The 15,529-nt window shown below is 36.8% G+C and overlaps 1 protein-coding gene across 2 annotated transcripts in view; it reads right to left on the bottom strand.

Annotated features, from left to right (window-relative positions):
* LOC148945049 (serine/threonine-protein kinase sel-5-like) overlaps positions 1-15,529 on the bottom strand; it is a 123,508-nt gene that overhangs the window by 45,739 nt on the left and 62,240 nt on the right. For both annotated transcript variants that reach the window (XM_089099385.1, XM_089099386.1), the window contains exon 8: positions 11,242-11,345. In XM_089099385.1, the coding sequence (XP_088955511.1) occupies positions 11,242-11,345 (104 nt within the window). The remainder of the gene's footprint in view (positions 1-11,241; positions 11,346-15,529) is intronic.

The following is a 15,529-nucleotide window of genomic DNA, read 5'->3' as shown; positions in this document are numbered from 1 at the left end:
ATTTGACCGGAAATTAAAAGTTCTAGTGCTCTTTTTAAGCCAAAAACCCCCTCTTTTTTACCCAAAATTGTCCAATGAAAATTTTAAGATAGTCATTTTCTTCAGCACAGTCGGAAGATCTAATTAATATTATTTGAAAAAAACTACGTTTTCTAAAGAGTTAAAGAGGCTGAGTCACAAGTTCGAACCTTAAAACGTACAGGGATTAGAAGGTACAGTTTGGGGGCGGCGGCCCCCAAACCCCCCGCTTTCGCAGCCTTTAAATAAAAAAAAAAATTTAAACTGAAAGTAAGGAGCGACATTAAAACTTAAAAGGAACAGAAATTATTCCGTATATGAAAGGGGCTGTGCCCTCCTCAACGCCTCGCTCTTTACGCTAAAGTTTTTATTGTTTAAAAAAAAGAGTTGTGAGAAAGTCAAACTTTAGCGTAAAGAGCGAGGCGTTGAGGAGGGCACAGCCCCTTTCATATATGGAATAATTTCTGTTCGTATTAAGTTTAAATGTCGCTCCTTACTTTCAGTTTAAAAAAAAAAAAAATTTTAAAGGCTGCGAAAGCGGGGGGTTTGGGGGGCGGCAGCGCCCCAACTGTACCTTCTAATCCCTGTACGTTTTAAGGTTCGAACTTGTGACTCAACCTTTTTAACTCTTTAGAAAACGTAGTTTTTTTCAAATAATTTCTGCACGTTTTTGTACAGTTTATTACTTATTATTGCTTGACTAACTGTTAGATGATTGTGTATTATTCTTTTCTTTCTCGACAGGGTGTTTTAAGGGTCGACCTTGTAACTCAGCCTCTTTAACTCTTTAGAAAAGTAATTTTTTTCAAATAATTTAAAAAAGAAACTGAGTTTCTTTTTTAAACTTTAAATTCAGTATATAAAAAATTTCCTCTGACGGGGAATCAAACCCGGGTCTTCCGCCTGACAGTCAGGAGTATCGACCGCTCTACTAAAGAGACACAATTGTAATTGTATTTTTAGTATGTGGAATCTATTTTTGACGGACGCAAGCAAATCCCCACAAAACTTGATATTTGGTTTTGGAAAAAAAGGAAAGGAGTGATCGGCTTGAGCTGAAATTTTGAGGATAAGCTCCCAGGCCCCAGGGAGAAAGCTTATCCTCTAAATTTCAGTCCGATCTAACAACGTTTAAGGGGGGCTGTGGTGGGAAAAATTAACATGGGCTCTTATAGGAAAACGAGGTTTTTTGTAAATGCAAATTCGGGGGATAATTTTTTCGGTCTGAAAATATCAAAAAGCCCTAACAGGTCAAATTCTGCTTTGAATGAGTCCTCATTCACCCGGATCAGTGGCCAACTGTGGCCTGTAGGCGTGGCTAACAAAAAAAATGAACTCTAAGTGGCTATATTTGGTTTTTGGAAAACAAGGAAGGAGTGATTGGATCGAGCAGGAATTTCGAGGATAAGCTCCCGGGCCCTAGGAAAGCTTAACCTCTAAATTTCAGCCCAATCGGACAACGTTAAAGAGGGGATGTGGTCGGAGGGTCGAAACTTCCGGCCCACTTTTACCCATGAAGATAAAGTCGGAGGGGGGGGTGAAATTTTGCACGTTTCTTAGTTTGAGCTTGGGCTACAAAATGCGATTACCGCTGTCTCTCTGCGACCGCTAGGACATTGGGACATAGGACATTCTATCGCTTAACATTGTGGTAGATCGCCTCTTTATAGAGGCACAAGTGTGCCTCCTTGATGTCTTTGAGGATGACTTGACCCCCCACAGCTCCCAGAGAAGGGCTTCAAGTTATGAACTTTGCCCACGGCTAACATATAGTATTGATTATTGGGAAGTATAAAGATATTTTCGGGGGAGGGGGATTTCTGGTGGGGTGCTGAGGTGGGAGGATCTTTCCATGGGGATTTTTCGTGGGGGAAGGGAATTTCCCATGGGAGGAGAGCTGGATTTCCCAGCATTAATCAAAAACTATCAGAAATTAAATTAAAAAAAATCAACTGATAGTAAAGAGCAACATTAAAAGTTAAAACGAACCAAAATTATTACGTATGTGAGGGGTTGCCCCCTCCTCAGTACCTCACTTTTTACCCTAAAGTGTTATTTGAATTTTTAACAAGCTTATTATTCTAATTAAACTGTCCTTGTGCATCAGGAGTCATTCTTAAATAATTGGAACAAAAAGTCAAATTTCTGTTCGTTTCAAGTTTTAATGTTGCTCCTTACTTTCAGTTGAAAAAACTTATTTTTTAATCTAATTCAAAAAAGTGGTAAATTATTCTCAAGCTCTTTTCACTATTCGTCGTAGACCCCAAAACGTCACGCAGTTTTTCCTATCATATTTCTTTCATCTTTCCCAACTGTGGCTCTAAGCTGTAAATAGGGGCTCCCAAAACCGCATGGGGGTAGCACCAAAGAGTATGGGTAACATACATAAGTTACCAATGCTCTTTGGGTAGCACTATAAAATATGGAATACGGTCGACAGGGTAGGCAATTAGTCCAACCAACTCAACTACGATTAGTTGCCTCCAGCAGTTCTTGTTGAAAATGACCTCTTCTTTTCAATCTTTTAGCCTCAGATCCTTTTTCAACCTAACATCTTCCTCTTTCAATTGTGCTCAACATGTCTGCAGCAAACTTTAACGATCTTAACTTCAATAAAAATTTAAATTTAAACTTTATAATCAATTAAAATTTATAAGTGATAAAAAATTAAATTTAATATTACTTCATAAATATTATATTTATGTTGTATTTTTATAAAAATAAATTTAATGAATATAAATTTAATAATTAAATTTTTTAAATAAAATTAAATACTTATTTTAATTTATTAAATTCAATATTTAACCAAAATTAAAAATAGCAACAATTAAACTTAGAAAATTTAATCAATTAGTTTTAATCTTTCTTTAATATTAGGTCTAGATAAAAAAAAACAACTCAGACAGCTTTTCCTATCTCATTTCTAATTCCTTACATTTAGACTGAAAACTCCATAGTAGTAATTAACTATTCAACCCTACACTCGAATAAAACAAAATATCTCCAAAATACAGAATCCCATTTGATACTGGGCCCCCCAGCTGGAGCTTTACAGATGTGTCATCAATGGGTCCCTTTTAGAAACAATATCCCCACGGCTTCTTCTAAAGGGCTTCCTACCTTCGTGGCACAGTTTGTCCAGGTGATAAGACAAAAACTAAGAACTGATTTCGCTCGACCCAAATAACTGTTACCAATGATGATGTGATATCAACGAGTACCTTCTAGTAATATATCCAAGCACCTTCTTTTGAGGAGTTTTCTATCCTCATGGTAAAGTTTATCAGGATGACAAGACCAACACTCAAGAACTGATATAACCCTAATTACTTCCAGGTACTGATCGATGTGGCACCAATTGGTGCCTTCTACAAAATCTATTCACATATCTTCTTCTCTAGAGCTTTTGAGCCTCGTGGCATCGTGGCGAGACAAACACTTTATTACTGATCTAACTCCAATAACCTGCAGGAGAAGACGTCTGGGAGTAAGTACTCGAGGAACGGCTTTGGTAGCGCTTCAAATACATTCAGAGCAGTTCCTTTCAAGGGTTTACTATTTAAATTCATCTATTACTTCCTTCAAACTACAGTTCTACCAGTTGTTATAAACATTAATAGCCCAAAGTGAAAAAAGGACCAGCAGCGCATCAGGCATTTCTTATCGCACAAATCTTTTAATTTAAGAAAAAGGAGTTATGATTGCAATTTTGCTATAAAAAAATTGGCTCAGTTGGAGGGTCAATTGATACTGTAAGACAAACAATGGAGAAAAGGGACACAAACGATGTCCCTTAAGCACAATCAAAGACTTTCTTTTACTTTTTTTAAATACAAGTTAGGTGATGAGAAATATTTCAACCACTATCCGAGGCTCTAGAGTCATACTTGATTCATTTTAGGTACCATAAACTGGTTATTATTGGAAGAAAAAGGCCATAAAAGTGGCCTTTTTGCCCATATAAATAACAGTTGCCATATAGAGAACAAAGTGGCCATGATGGGAGCGTAAAATGTTTTAGTACCTCTAGTTAAAAAAAGACCGTTCTTATACTCAACGGTCTAAAATGACCGCTTTTTTGTTAGACTAGTATTTTGAAAATCTTTTTTTCTTTTTTTTTTTAATGAGATACCTTTAAGTACCTCGCGCCGTGAATATAGGAATATAAAAAAAAGTCAAAAAGGCAACAAAAAAAACCTTGTCTCCTTAAAATATGATTTACAGAATACGATAAAAGACTGCAACAAAGAATATTTCAGACAGCTTAGATAATCCTCCTTTTTTAATATGTTCATAAATAAAGTAATTTTTAGAAGAGACCCGGTTTCCATATTTTTCTTTTTTGTTCTTTTTTTTTTAATTCTAAAACGAAGAAACAATTCCGATGATCTTGCTCTGAAAAAATGAGACCGATCTTTCATTCTGGACAAGATGATGTACTTCGAGCACTGACTCGAGCTCAAAATTCACTTCAATATTTTGGATATAGGGTAACAAAAGCTAACAATCTACCCCCGGAGAAGGGAGGGCCAAACCACAAAAGAAAAGGTTCCAAAAAGCTTCCAAGAACAAGGTCCAAAGGTTCCACGAATAAGACTGTTGGAGATGAGCCAACCCCAACTATATGGTTTGTTTAAACCCGGACACAAAAACGCTACCTAAGTTATCCCTTATTTTTTCCTCCGTCCTACAATTGCAAAAGTATGACATACGCAATCGACTTACTCCTTGGAGTATCGACCCCAGCGAAGCTCCAACCCTTGCTCAGAACAGACCACTTTGAAGGGGACTAACGACGCTGATTTCTGTTCCCTCTATGCTGGCGACGCTGCCAAGGAAGAGCTTTAAGTAAGAAAAGAGATCAGCTTTTTGTTGTGCCTGTTCACCCTTCCGTTTCATATTCTTTTTGAATCTGACAAAACACTACTGTCGCTTATCATATTTCCCCCCCCCCAAAAAAAAAACTTAAAAAACAAACCTTCACTAAAAATTACAAGACACTTCAAAGAAAAAAGAATAACTGATAGAACTAGTCTGATATTTTACAAGATTGAAGCTGAAACTTTATCTTAAGTGACAGTTAATCTCCACTTTTTTTTCTTTTTTTTGTGAACTATGTCAAATTAAAAAATGTCACTATAATTGACATCTAATCCACATTTTGTTTTGATAATTATTTCAAATTTCAAAAATTCCTCTTTAAATGAGAGAACCTATTTTTTTTTTTTTTTTTTTTTTTTTTTTTTAATCCGAACAGAATTAGCATGCTAGTCAGCTTTAAGATTGTAAGTCTACAGATGACAAAATTCTGCTTCATTTCCATCCCCCCTCCCCTGAATAGTAAAATACCTGAAAAGGCAAGCATGCAACCGTTTTGGGTCTAATATCAATATCGCTAAATATCAGATGGCGTTGTTTACAACCTTTAGTAAATGTTTTGTAGATTATGTAGAAACATAGACTTTCGATTCATACATATATTTTTTTTTTACTAAAATTTTGGGGTAGATACATGGATGACATTCTATTGTTTAAAAATCATGGAGAATACGCAATAGAAGGGTTTTGTAAACGTCTAAATAATGGGGTGGGGGGGTGGGGGGGTACTCTTTACAATTGAATGAGAAACTGAAATATATATCCAATAATGAAAAACATTACAATCCTCTCTGCATAACCCCTATGCCTTCTCAAGACCAGAACACAATTTGCGCTTTATTGAAAAAAAAAAAAAAAAAAAAAAAAAAAAAAAAAAAAAAAAAAAAACAAATGACCGTGGATTGTCAGCTAAATTGACAAACACTGATATTTCTTCGTTAAGATCTTGATAATTTTTGATTTACGAAAGTAAAAAAGGTGAAAATAGTTCCAACTTATTTTGTTTTCAGTAAAGGGTAAATTGTGTTGTCGTCTTGAGAAGGCATGGGGGTTAATCAGACCTACTGATGTTAATTTTTGATGGCTTTGAGTCTGACTCGGCTATTTATTGTAATTTCTGTTCGTTTTGAACTTCATTTAGTTATTGATTGTGATTTGTGTTAGTTATATGCTTGGAAGATTATTTGACTTTATGTTTGCTCATTCTTGGCTTAGAGCTCTTTACTTTTCTTTGAAAAACTTGTCTTGTGGAAAAAGTTTATTTAATAAATTTCTTTACGTTTTTATTGACATAGTCTTTTTTATAGAAAAATAACTATTATACATCTTTTCAGTTTTCTTCTATAAATTTTTATAAATATATTATATAAATTCTTATAGCAAAAAAAGTATGGGTTGCTATTTGCATGTTGGAGAAACATTTTCATCAATTTTTAATCCTAACACAAACAGGATTTTTAATTTAATTTTATAGCTTCTGAAGTCGACCTGAAAAATAAAACTTGATTTCATTCCCAGAAGATTCTATTTATGCTCTTTGACAACCTCGATACACTTACACTCTATTTATTTAAATTGTAAGAGCAGAAGTAGTAACAGAAGTATCCCCAAAAGTTTCAACCTAATACCCCAAGTCGTTCTCGATATACTGCCGATGTGTCTTCTTCACAACCATCTAATACAATATCGTCTGATTTATTTTTAAAGCAAAATTTAATTATAAACGATAATAAACCCACAGCATAATTGTGGGTGGTCGACATGCCTAATATCCCTAAACACATAGTTGCTGGACTGTTCTACTATGATAAACAAAATGGCTGTCTCAAAATTTGACTGGGCTGAATGGGCTTAAAAGAAAGGCTGCTTGTCCTCCAATCTTTTGTTACTCTTAAAAAGGGCACCAGACACTCGCGCTGTATTTGGAGCACAAGAGGGAGGACTTCCCCCTTCATGTATCTAGTAAGAACATTTTAAACAAGTAAAAACAAAAATGAAAACATTTTAAAGGTATTTTGTTTTCAGTAAAGTGCAAAATTATGTTCTGGTCTTAAGAAGGCATGGGGCTTGTCAGCTCTACTCATATTAATTTTGCTCGTTTTGAGTTTGACTCGGTTATTTATTGTATTAAATAAATAATAAATATTAATATTAAATATATAAATATTAAATAAATAAAAAATTGTATTGAAATAAACAAAATACGTTTAAAAATGTTTTAACTTTAATAGATTAAAAATTATTAAAACTTTAAGGAATATACATCCGTATATGTATACTAAACTGAAAATCCACAGCCATTTTTTTTTCATTAAAGTGCAAATTATGTTCTGGTCTTGAGAAGGTATGAGAGCTGTCAAAGAGATAATTTCCAAACCTTTCAACTAAACTGAACACAATGGCTAGCTCAAAATAGATATGTTTTGGGAATTGAAGGGCGTGGGGGGGCCACTTTTGATTAATAAAAAGGGAACCAGCCCTTTCAATTTCCAATCGAATGAGCTGGAGGGCCTTCGAAGTTTCTACGACAATAAATGGCCATCTCAAAATGGCCATCTTAAACTTAGACAATGTTAGAAATTCTAAGCTTTATTACTAAGCTTAGTTACTAGCTTCATTACGATGCTGAATACGAAGCTTTATTATTAAGCTTAATACTAATTTTGTAAATATACCTACAAGTGAATTTCGGGAAAATACAAGATATGGGGGGGGGAGAGTATTCACCTTCTTATCACTCTGAATCAAGGAGGCACACTTGTGCCTCTATAAAGAGGCGACCCACCACAATGTTAAGCGATGTCCTAGCGGTCGCAGGTTGACAGCGGTGATCGCATTTTGTAGCCCAGGCTCCAACTAAGAAACGTGCAAAATTTCATCCTCCTCCGACTTTATCTTCATGGGGTAAACTGGGCCGGAAGTTTCGACCCTCCGACCACAGTCCCCCTTTAACGTTGTCCGATTGGGCTGAAATTTAGAGATTAAGCTTTCCTAGGGCCCGGGAGCTTATCCGATCACTCCTTCCCTGTTTACCAAAAACCAGATATAGCCACTTAAAGTTCTTTCTTCTTTTTTTTTTGTTAGCCTCGCCTACAGGTCACAGTTGGTAACTGATCCGGGTGAATGAGGACTCATTCGAAGCAGAATTCGACCTGTTAGGGCCATTTGATTTTTTCAGACCGAAAAAATTATCCCCCGAATTTAAATTTACAAAAAACCTCGTTTCCCTATAATAGCCCAGGTTAATTTTCCCACAAAAGCCCCCCTTTAACGTTGTTTGATCAGGCTGAAATTTAGAGGATAAGCTTTCCCTTGACCTGGGAGCTTATTCTCAAAATTTCAGCTCAATCTGATCATTCCTTCCCTGTTTTCCAAAAACCAAATATCAAGTTTTGTGGGGATTTGCTTGCGTCAAAAATAGATTCCACGTACTAAAAATACAATTAAAATTGTGTATCTTTGGTACAACGGTCGATACTCCTGACTTTCAGGCGGAAGACCCGGGTTCCATTCCCCGTCAGAGGAAATTTTTTATATACTGAATTTAAAGTTTAAAAAAGAAACTCAGTTTTTTTTAAAATTATTTGAAAAAAATTACGTTTTCTAAAGAGTTAAAGAGGCCGAGTTACAAGGTCGGCCCTTAAAACACCCTGTTGAGAAAGAAAAGAATAATACACAATCATCTAACAGTTAGTCAAGCAATAATAAGTAATAAACTGTACAAAAACGTGCAGAAATTATTTGAAAAAAACTACGTTTTCTAAAGAGTTAAAGAGGCTGAGTCACAAGTTCGAACCTTAAAACGTACAGGGATTAGAAGGTACAGATGGGGGGCTACCGCCCCCCAAACCCCCCGCTTTCGCAGCCTTTAAATAAAAAAAAAAAAATTTAACTGAAAGAGCGACATTAAAACTTAAAACGAACAGAAATTATTCCGTATATGAAAGGGGCTGTGCCCTCCTCAACGCCTCGCTCTTTACGCTAAAGTTTGACTTTCTCACAACTCTTTTTTTTAACAATAAAAACTTTAGTGTAAAGAGCGAGGCGTTGAGGAGGGCACAGCCCCATCCCTGTACGTTTTAAGGTTCGAACTTGTGACTCAGCCTCTTTAACTCTTTAGAAAACGTAGTTTTTTTCAAATAATATTAAAAAGAGCACTAAAGCTTCTGATTACCAATCCAATAAGCCCCATCCGAAGTTTATACGATCACCCTTTCTATATAAACCTTATATGCCCCCAGGGCATAACTTACAACCCTTGCTCTGAGGGCTCTGGGGGGTTGTAATTCTCAAAGACAGAATTTCCGGACCTTTCAATTATGTTGAAAAAAACGGCTATGTGTAAATTTGGATTGGATGGGTTTGGGGAAATAATGGACGTAGGAGGGGGGTTAGTTGCCCTCCAATCCCTTTTTACTATAAAAAAGGGCACTAGCCCTTTCAATTCCCAATCGAATGAACTCTTCAAAGTTTCTAAGACAAAAAAAGCCATCTCAAAATTTCTATCAGATGCATTTCGGGAAAATATGAGGTGTCGGGGGGGGGGGGGGTTATCCACCCTCCGACGACTCTGAATCTTAAAAAGGCGACTAGAACTTCTGATTACCAATACAATGAGCCCCCTCCAAAGATTATACGATCACCCTTTCTATATATATACCTTATATGCCGCCAGGGCATAACTTACAACCCTTGCCCTGAATGCTGTAGGGGGGTTGGCATCCTCAACAACATAATTTCCGGACCTTTCAACTATGTTGAACAAAATGGCTATCTCAAAATTTTGATTGGATGTGTTTGAGGAAATGGTGGGTGTGGGAGGGGGGTTAGTTGCCCTCCAATCACTTTCAACTATTAAAATGAGCACTGGCCCTTTCAATTTCCGACTGAATGAGCTCTTTTCGTTGTTTCTACGACATCAAATGGTCATCTCAAAGTTTATATCAGATTCATTTCGGGAAAAAACGAGGTGTGTGTGTGTGGGGGGGGGGGGTGGTATCCACCCTCTGATCACTCTGAATCTTAAAAAGGGCACTATAACATCTGATTTCTAATCCAATGAGCCCCATTCCAGAATACCATCACCTTTTCTATATATGCCTTATATGCCCCCAGGGCAGAGCTTATAGCCCTTGTCCTGAGGGCTGTAGGGGAGTTGTCATCCACAAAGACATAATTTCCGGACCTTCCAACTAAGTTGAACAAAATGTCTATATCGAAATTTTGATTAGATGTGTTTGAGGAAATTGTAGGCGTGGGAGGGGGGAGGTTAGTTGCCCTCTAATCACTTTCGACTATTAAAAAGAGCACTAGCTCTTTCAATTTCCAATTAAATGAGCTGTCTCCGAAGTTTCTATGACAACAAATGGCCATCTCAAAATTTCTATCAGATTCACTTTAGAAAAATAGAAGGTGTACAGGGGGAGGGGGGTATCCACCCTCTGATCACTCCGAATCTTAAAAAGGGCACTAGAATATCTGATTTCCAATCAAATGAGCCCGTTCCAGATTTTTTACAATCACCCTTTTTATATATACCTTATATGCCCCCAGGGTATAACTTATAACCCTTACCCTGAGGGCTGTTGGGGGTTGTCATCCTCAAAGACACAATTTCCGGACATCCCAACTAAGATGAATAAAATAGCTATCTAAAAATTTTGATTGAATGTCTTTGGGAAAATGGTTGGCATGGGAGGGGGGTTAGTTGCCCTCTAATCACTTTCGACCATTAAAATGGGTACTAGCCTTTTCAATTTCCAATCGAATGAGCCCTTTTCTATGTTTCTACGACAATTCCTTCGATACGAAGTGCCCTGGCCTAAGACAAAAAATATAATACATTATGCCCACATCGCTCTTTAATTAGGCAGCACAATTGTGCTGCCTATGGCTTTGTTTTTGACTCCTTACTTTACAGGCCATGGAACCTTTGTGGGGATTAGGGATTTTATTTATCTTTTCTATCTACCAATGCATTTAGCTACTTTTTGGTCCTTAAGCATTCTAACATTGAGAATCTACTGATTCCCAAAGGTAAAACCAAGCCACAAAGCAAAGCCACGCTTTATCTTCAAAGCAAAGCCACTCTTTCTTAATGCGTTTGGTGCCACAAGTTTTAAGATTTTTTTTTTTTTTGCTAAAATTTTCACCCAAGTTTTTTTTTTTCTTTTTCGTTTCCTTTGACACCCTCTACAACCAAAACAGCATATGGATGTCTTTGTCGGTTAAAATAATCAGATTCTATTTGTACTTACCCTGGTATTTTAGGGCCAAAAGGATTCTTAGGCAAAGTGATTTAAGGCACTTAAGAGACTTCTAGACTTAAGCAAAGAGATTACTTACATATAGGTTATTTACAGGGCAGGGCTTCGAAGATAGCTTAAATGCAACGTATGCCACTTGGAATATATTAGGCCGCTTTTCTGGATCGACTTCTAGCATATATCCTAAAAGAAATTCTCATGTTAGAAACAGCGAAAAATGAAATATAACGTTCAAGCTTGTTGGTCAGAGACAACTCATTTAAGCAATTAGAAAACAGTGTAATTGAAAATAATTGAAAGAAAACAAGAATTAATAATTGAAATTGAATAAATGATTCAAATATAACTGGATATAAGAAACTTCTTTATACATTGAGGATTTAAAAAAAGGGATCTAATATAATTTTGTATTAGATTCAATATTTTTATTGGAAAAACTATATAACTGACAATAATAAACCATTCGTTGAATTCTAAATGGTGTTTGCATAAAATTAGTTTGCTAGGATAAGTTTAACAGCAAACACCTCGGCCCACTAAGATCAAACACATTCCCTACAATCAGATACTTTAGTAGGGATTTTCTTGGGAAGAGGGGGAAATACAAAATAACAAAAAGAATAGCCAGATTTACAATAAAGTATTTAAGAAATTAAAGCGACAGCTTTCGTAAACTCTCGAAATTTCAGAACAAGGTGCGACACCCTCCTCTAAATAGAGGTGTGCCTACAATGTATTAACATTGTGAGAGTATGTCTTCTTGGGGCAATTGGTCAAATAATAGTTATTATTTATTAATATAAACATTTTATTACATTAAAAACGCAGTACCGGCTAACCATTTCCCTGTCTGTAGGCTCCTGCGGATTAGTTAGATTTTTCAATTCTTCCTTCTTTGCTTAAATATGATGCAATATATCCGAACATTCATATAGAAAGATTTGTTAAAAGTTTTACCAGAGGAAATGTCTTAGGATAGTTATAGGAGCCCGTTTGACTGACCGTATGTCAAACAACAAGTAGCAGGGTTGCCACACTGGCCAGGAAGAATTTACTAAATCTGAGAGGAAAAATTTTGGATTTTCACAATTTTTTTCCTTTTTTCTTTTTTCTCTTTTCCTCTTTTCTCTGTCTTTTTCTCTTTTCTTTCGTTTTCCTTCAAATAAACCTGCCGCTGTTGCTTGTCACTCGTATTTTTATTTATTTTGTATTATTATTAAAACTACATATGTTGCTGCTTAGGCTGACAAAATCGATTCGTTTGAGTTATGAGAAGCAAAATATTTATTTTCCCTAAAAAGCGTTAAGCTATTTCTGATTGGTTGAGGGCAGGAGTGGGCTTGCATAGTACAGAAGCCATATCCACCTTCAGGGGTCTCTAAGGGTGTTTCTAGACTATTTTCGTTCCATGAGGGTCGGTCGTGACAGTAGGAGAAAGAGGAACAACAACCTGCTACGAATTTTCACCACTCGGCGAACTACTGTCCTGTTTATTCAAATCACTTCTTGCAGACTTGACCGAGTCAGACAACAGTTGTTCGTTTGCGCCTGGAAGAAGTGAATTCAAAAGGGCAAAAGTTTTTCCGCCACTCCTACAGTATCTTACTGGGAGAAAGGATTCTATCAGAACCGGATTGCAAGCGACGCCCCGCCTAGTTATCCCTGTCTGTACTTGGGGGCTTTTTCTTGCCATCTCCTTACAGGATGCTGTCCTGGCACCGATGAAGCACTCAAGAACCTCGAATACATCTATGCTTCTGTTGCTTTGTGCAAGCTCCATATATTACAGAGTAATTTACTGTCAGAGTAGACTGCAGTTTCATTCTATTGGTAGTTATATGTGCCCGAGAAACAAGAAAGTGTCGTCAAGAGAAAACTTCAGATGATTCTGGCATTGTTTTAAGCCGATCACTTCTTTTTGATGATGAACTATCGACATAAAACTATTTATTTTACTACCTAGAGATTACCATCCTTACAGGAACTTTTTTTTATTAAAATAATTATCTTCTCAAATCACAGATCAAACTTATCACAAATCAACAAATCAACTTCAGTAAACATATGAAAATCTTTGAATAAAGGATAAAAAAAAAGAATAAAGGATTACACAGTAATTTACTGTCTGAGTAGACTGCAGTTTACTGCTATTGGTAGTTATTTGTGCCCGAGAAACAAGAAACTGCCGTCAAGAGAAAACGTCAGATGATTCTAGCATTGTTTTAAGCCGATCACTTCTTTTTGATGAAGAGCTATTGACATAAAACTATTTATTTTACTACTCAGAGATTACCATCCTTACAGTAACTTTATTTATTAAAATGATTATTTTCTCACATCACAAATCCACTTTATACACGCAATGCAAGCAGGAGAAAAGTAGCAAATGTGGCAACAATTTCCTGGTAGCCAAACCACCCTCGAATGGAAAAGTGGTCGACAACTTTACATCCAGTTGCATGCCTGGACAAACTTTCATCCACATTCAGTATTTCAACAAGGTTGTTAACTTTGTAAGTGCTCCAAGAAACGATCAGAGGAAAAAAGCAATCTGAACTATTCCTCAATGTCCACAAAATCTATAACCTTCTCATAAACAGTTAAAGAAGATTCTCTTGGTCTCCACCTTGAGATTCTTAATACTAACTGTGGCGGTATCGACCAAGTCACTACTCCCCCATTTTCATTTTCTCTGCGCACCATTTGTTTTGTGTGCATCATCGCAGCAACAGTTTCCATCTTTAGCCTATTCCAAAGCTTTGTCTTCATGTTTGACAAAACTGAGAAACGCGGTTCTGATTCAGATATCGATTTCCTCCTACCATCTTTCCCCGAACACAAATTTTTCAGGACATATCAGGTTCAATTGTGTCACTAACTCTATTTTTCACAAAGTCTTTCCTAGACTCTAATTCAGACCACTGCACATCAAGGATGTCTCTTTTTCCCTCTATTTCCCTATCAGCATTCCCCAACAAATTTGGAAATCGAACCATGAGCAGCACGAGTGTTCTGACTGAACTGCTCAAAGCAATGGCGGGATCGATGGACTCGAGACTCTTTAGCGCTTCATCTTCACTGTCGAACCTCTTGGCCATCTGCCTACAGAGTTCTACATAATATAATCTGAAGTTTTTTGAAATTCAGCAAGCTTCAGCAGAAAATTTGCATGACTGCTAGAATTGTTGGCGTCAGTTTCCGACAATAACAAATGACACACGGTGTTTGTCCCGGGGTTCAATTTGCTCAGAGGAAGAATTACACTCTAGAGTGTCTGATCCTCCAGGGAGAGTTTCAATATTTCCTTCTGTGCAGCCCTTTCTATCACACTGGGCTTCACAAAACACTTCAATACCGAGGTAAATTTACTTCTGGTGCTACTTCGAGTATTGTGACCGCGAATTGCTCTGCTCTTAAACTCCAGATTGGGCACATTGATCCTATTCATTGTGAAAGACAGAAAAAACAGATATGCTTTGCAGAAGGGATCGTTCATGAAGCGATAAATCGGCCATGCCTTCTTCCGACTAGCCCAATCAGTGTCAGATTTGTAAGATTGATCATCAAGGAACTGAATCAAGGCACCCCACTGTTCAAAAATTCTGTTAAACCACTGCTACAAGAAACAACCAATATGTAGCACTGATGGATAGCAGCCAGTGTTTGGCAATATTTGTCAGCTCTTAAAACTGTTCATACTCCTTAACCCGTTTTGGACTAAAACCAATATAGTTGACTAGATTTATAATAAAGTCTTCTGCACTTTCAGGTAAGAGTCTTGAAGCGTGAGAAGAACACAGTGTCAAGGAGTGACTAAAAAAGCCCAAGGTACACAGGTGAGGCACCTGTTCTTTGAGTAGTGCATCAAGACCTCTTCTGTCTCCAGTATTGACTGCAAAATTTTCATAGGCAATACCGATAATATTCTCAAGAGGAATGTCATGGCCATTGAGCAAGGACACTATCAACTCTTTCAGTCCACTGCCAGTCGCATCTGTAACCTCTAACAGAAAAAGGAATTCTTCCCTGACAATATTGTTCCTCTTTTACTTCACATTCACTACTAAACATTTTTGTCTTGAGTGGTAGGTCAATTCGTCCACGATCACAGCGAATTTCGTTTTCCTAAGCTCTTCATTAGCTCCTTCAGCGCATAGTCTCCCAGACCATTCTTTATGACCCCCGTCTTTTTAGTTTGAGAAACTTGCAATTTCTTAGCAACTGAAGAGTCAGGAAAGCATACATTCATTAACGGTATCAAAATTTCACTCTTCTTAACCGAGACCTCTTCCGAAGCAATCCATGCAGAGAGACGAAGTTCGGCTTCAGCTACTAGTTTACATAATTCTGATTGATTTTCAGACTCT

Source organism: Artemia sp. Qi Xiang Cuo, chromosome 13, assembly GCF_049724085.1.
Source record: "Artemia sp. Qi Xiang Cuo chromosome 13, ASM4972408v1, whole genome shotgun sequence".
Classification (NCBI taxonomy): domain Eukaryota; kingdom Metazoa; phylum Arthropoda; class Branchiopoda; order Anostraca; family Artemiidae; genus Artemia; species Artemia sp. Qi Xiang Cuo.
Note: the sequence above shows the minus strand (reverse complement) of the source record. Positions and strands in the feature narration are given on the sequence as shown.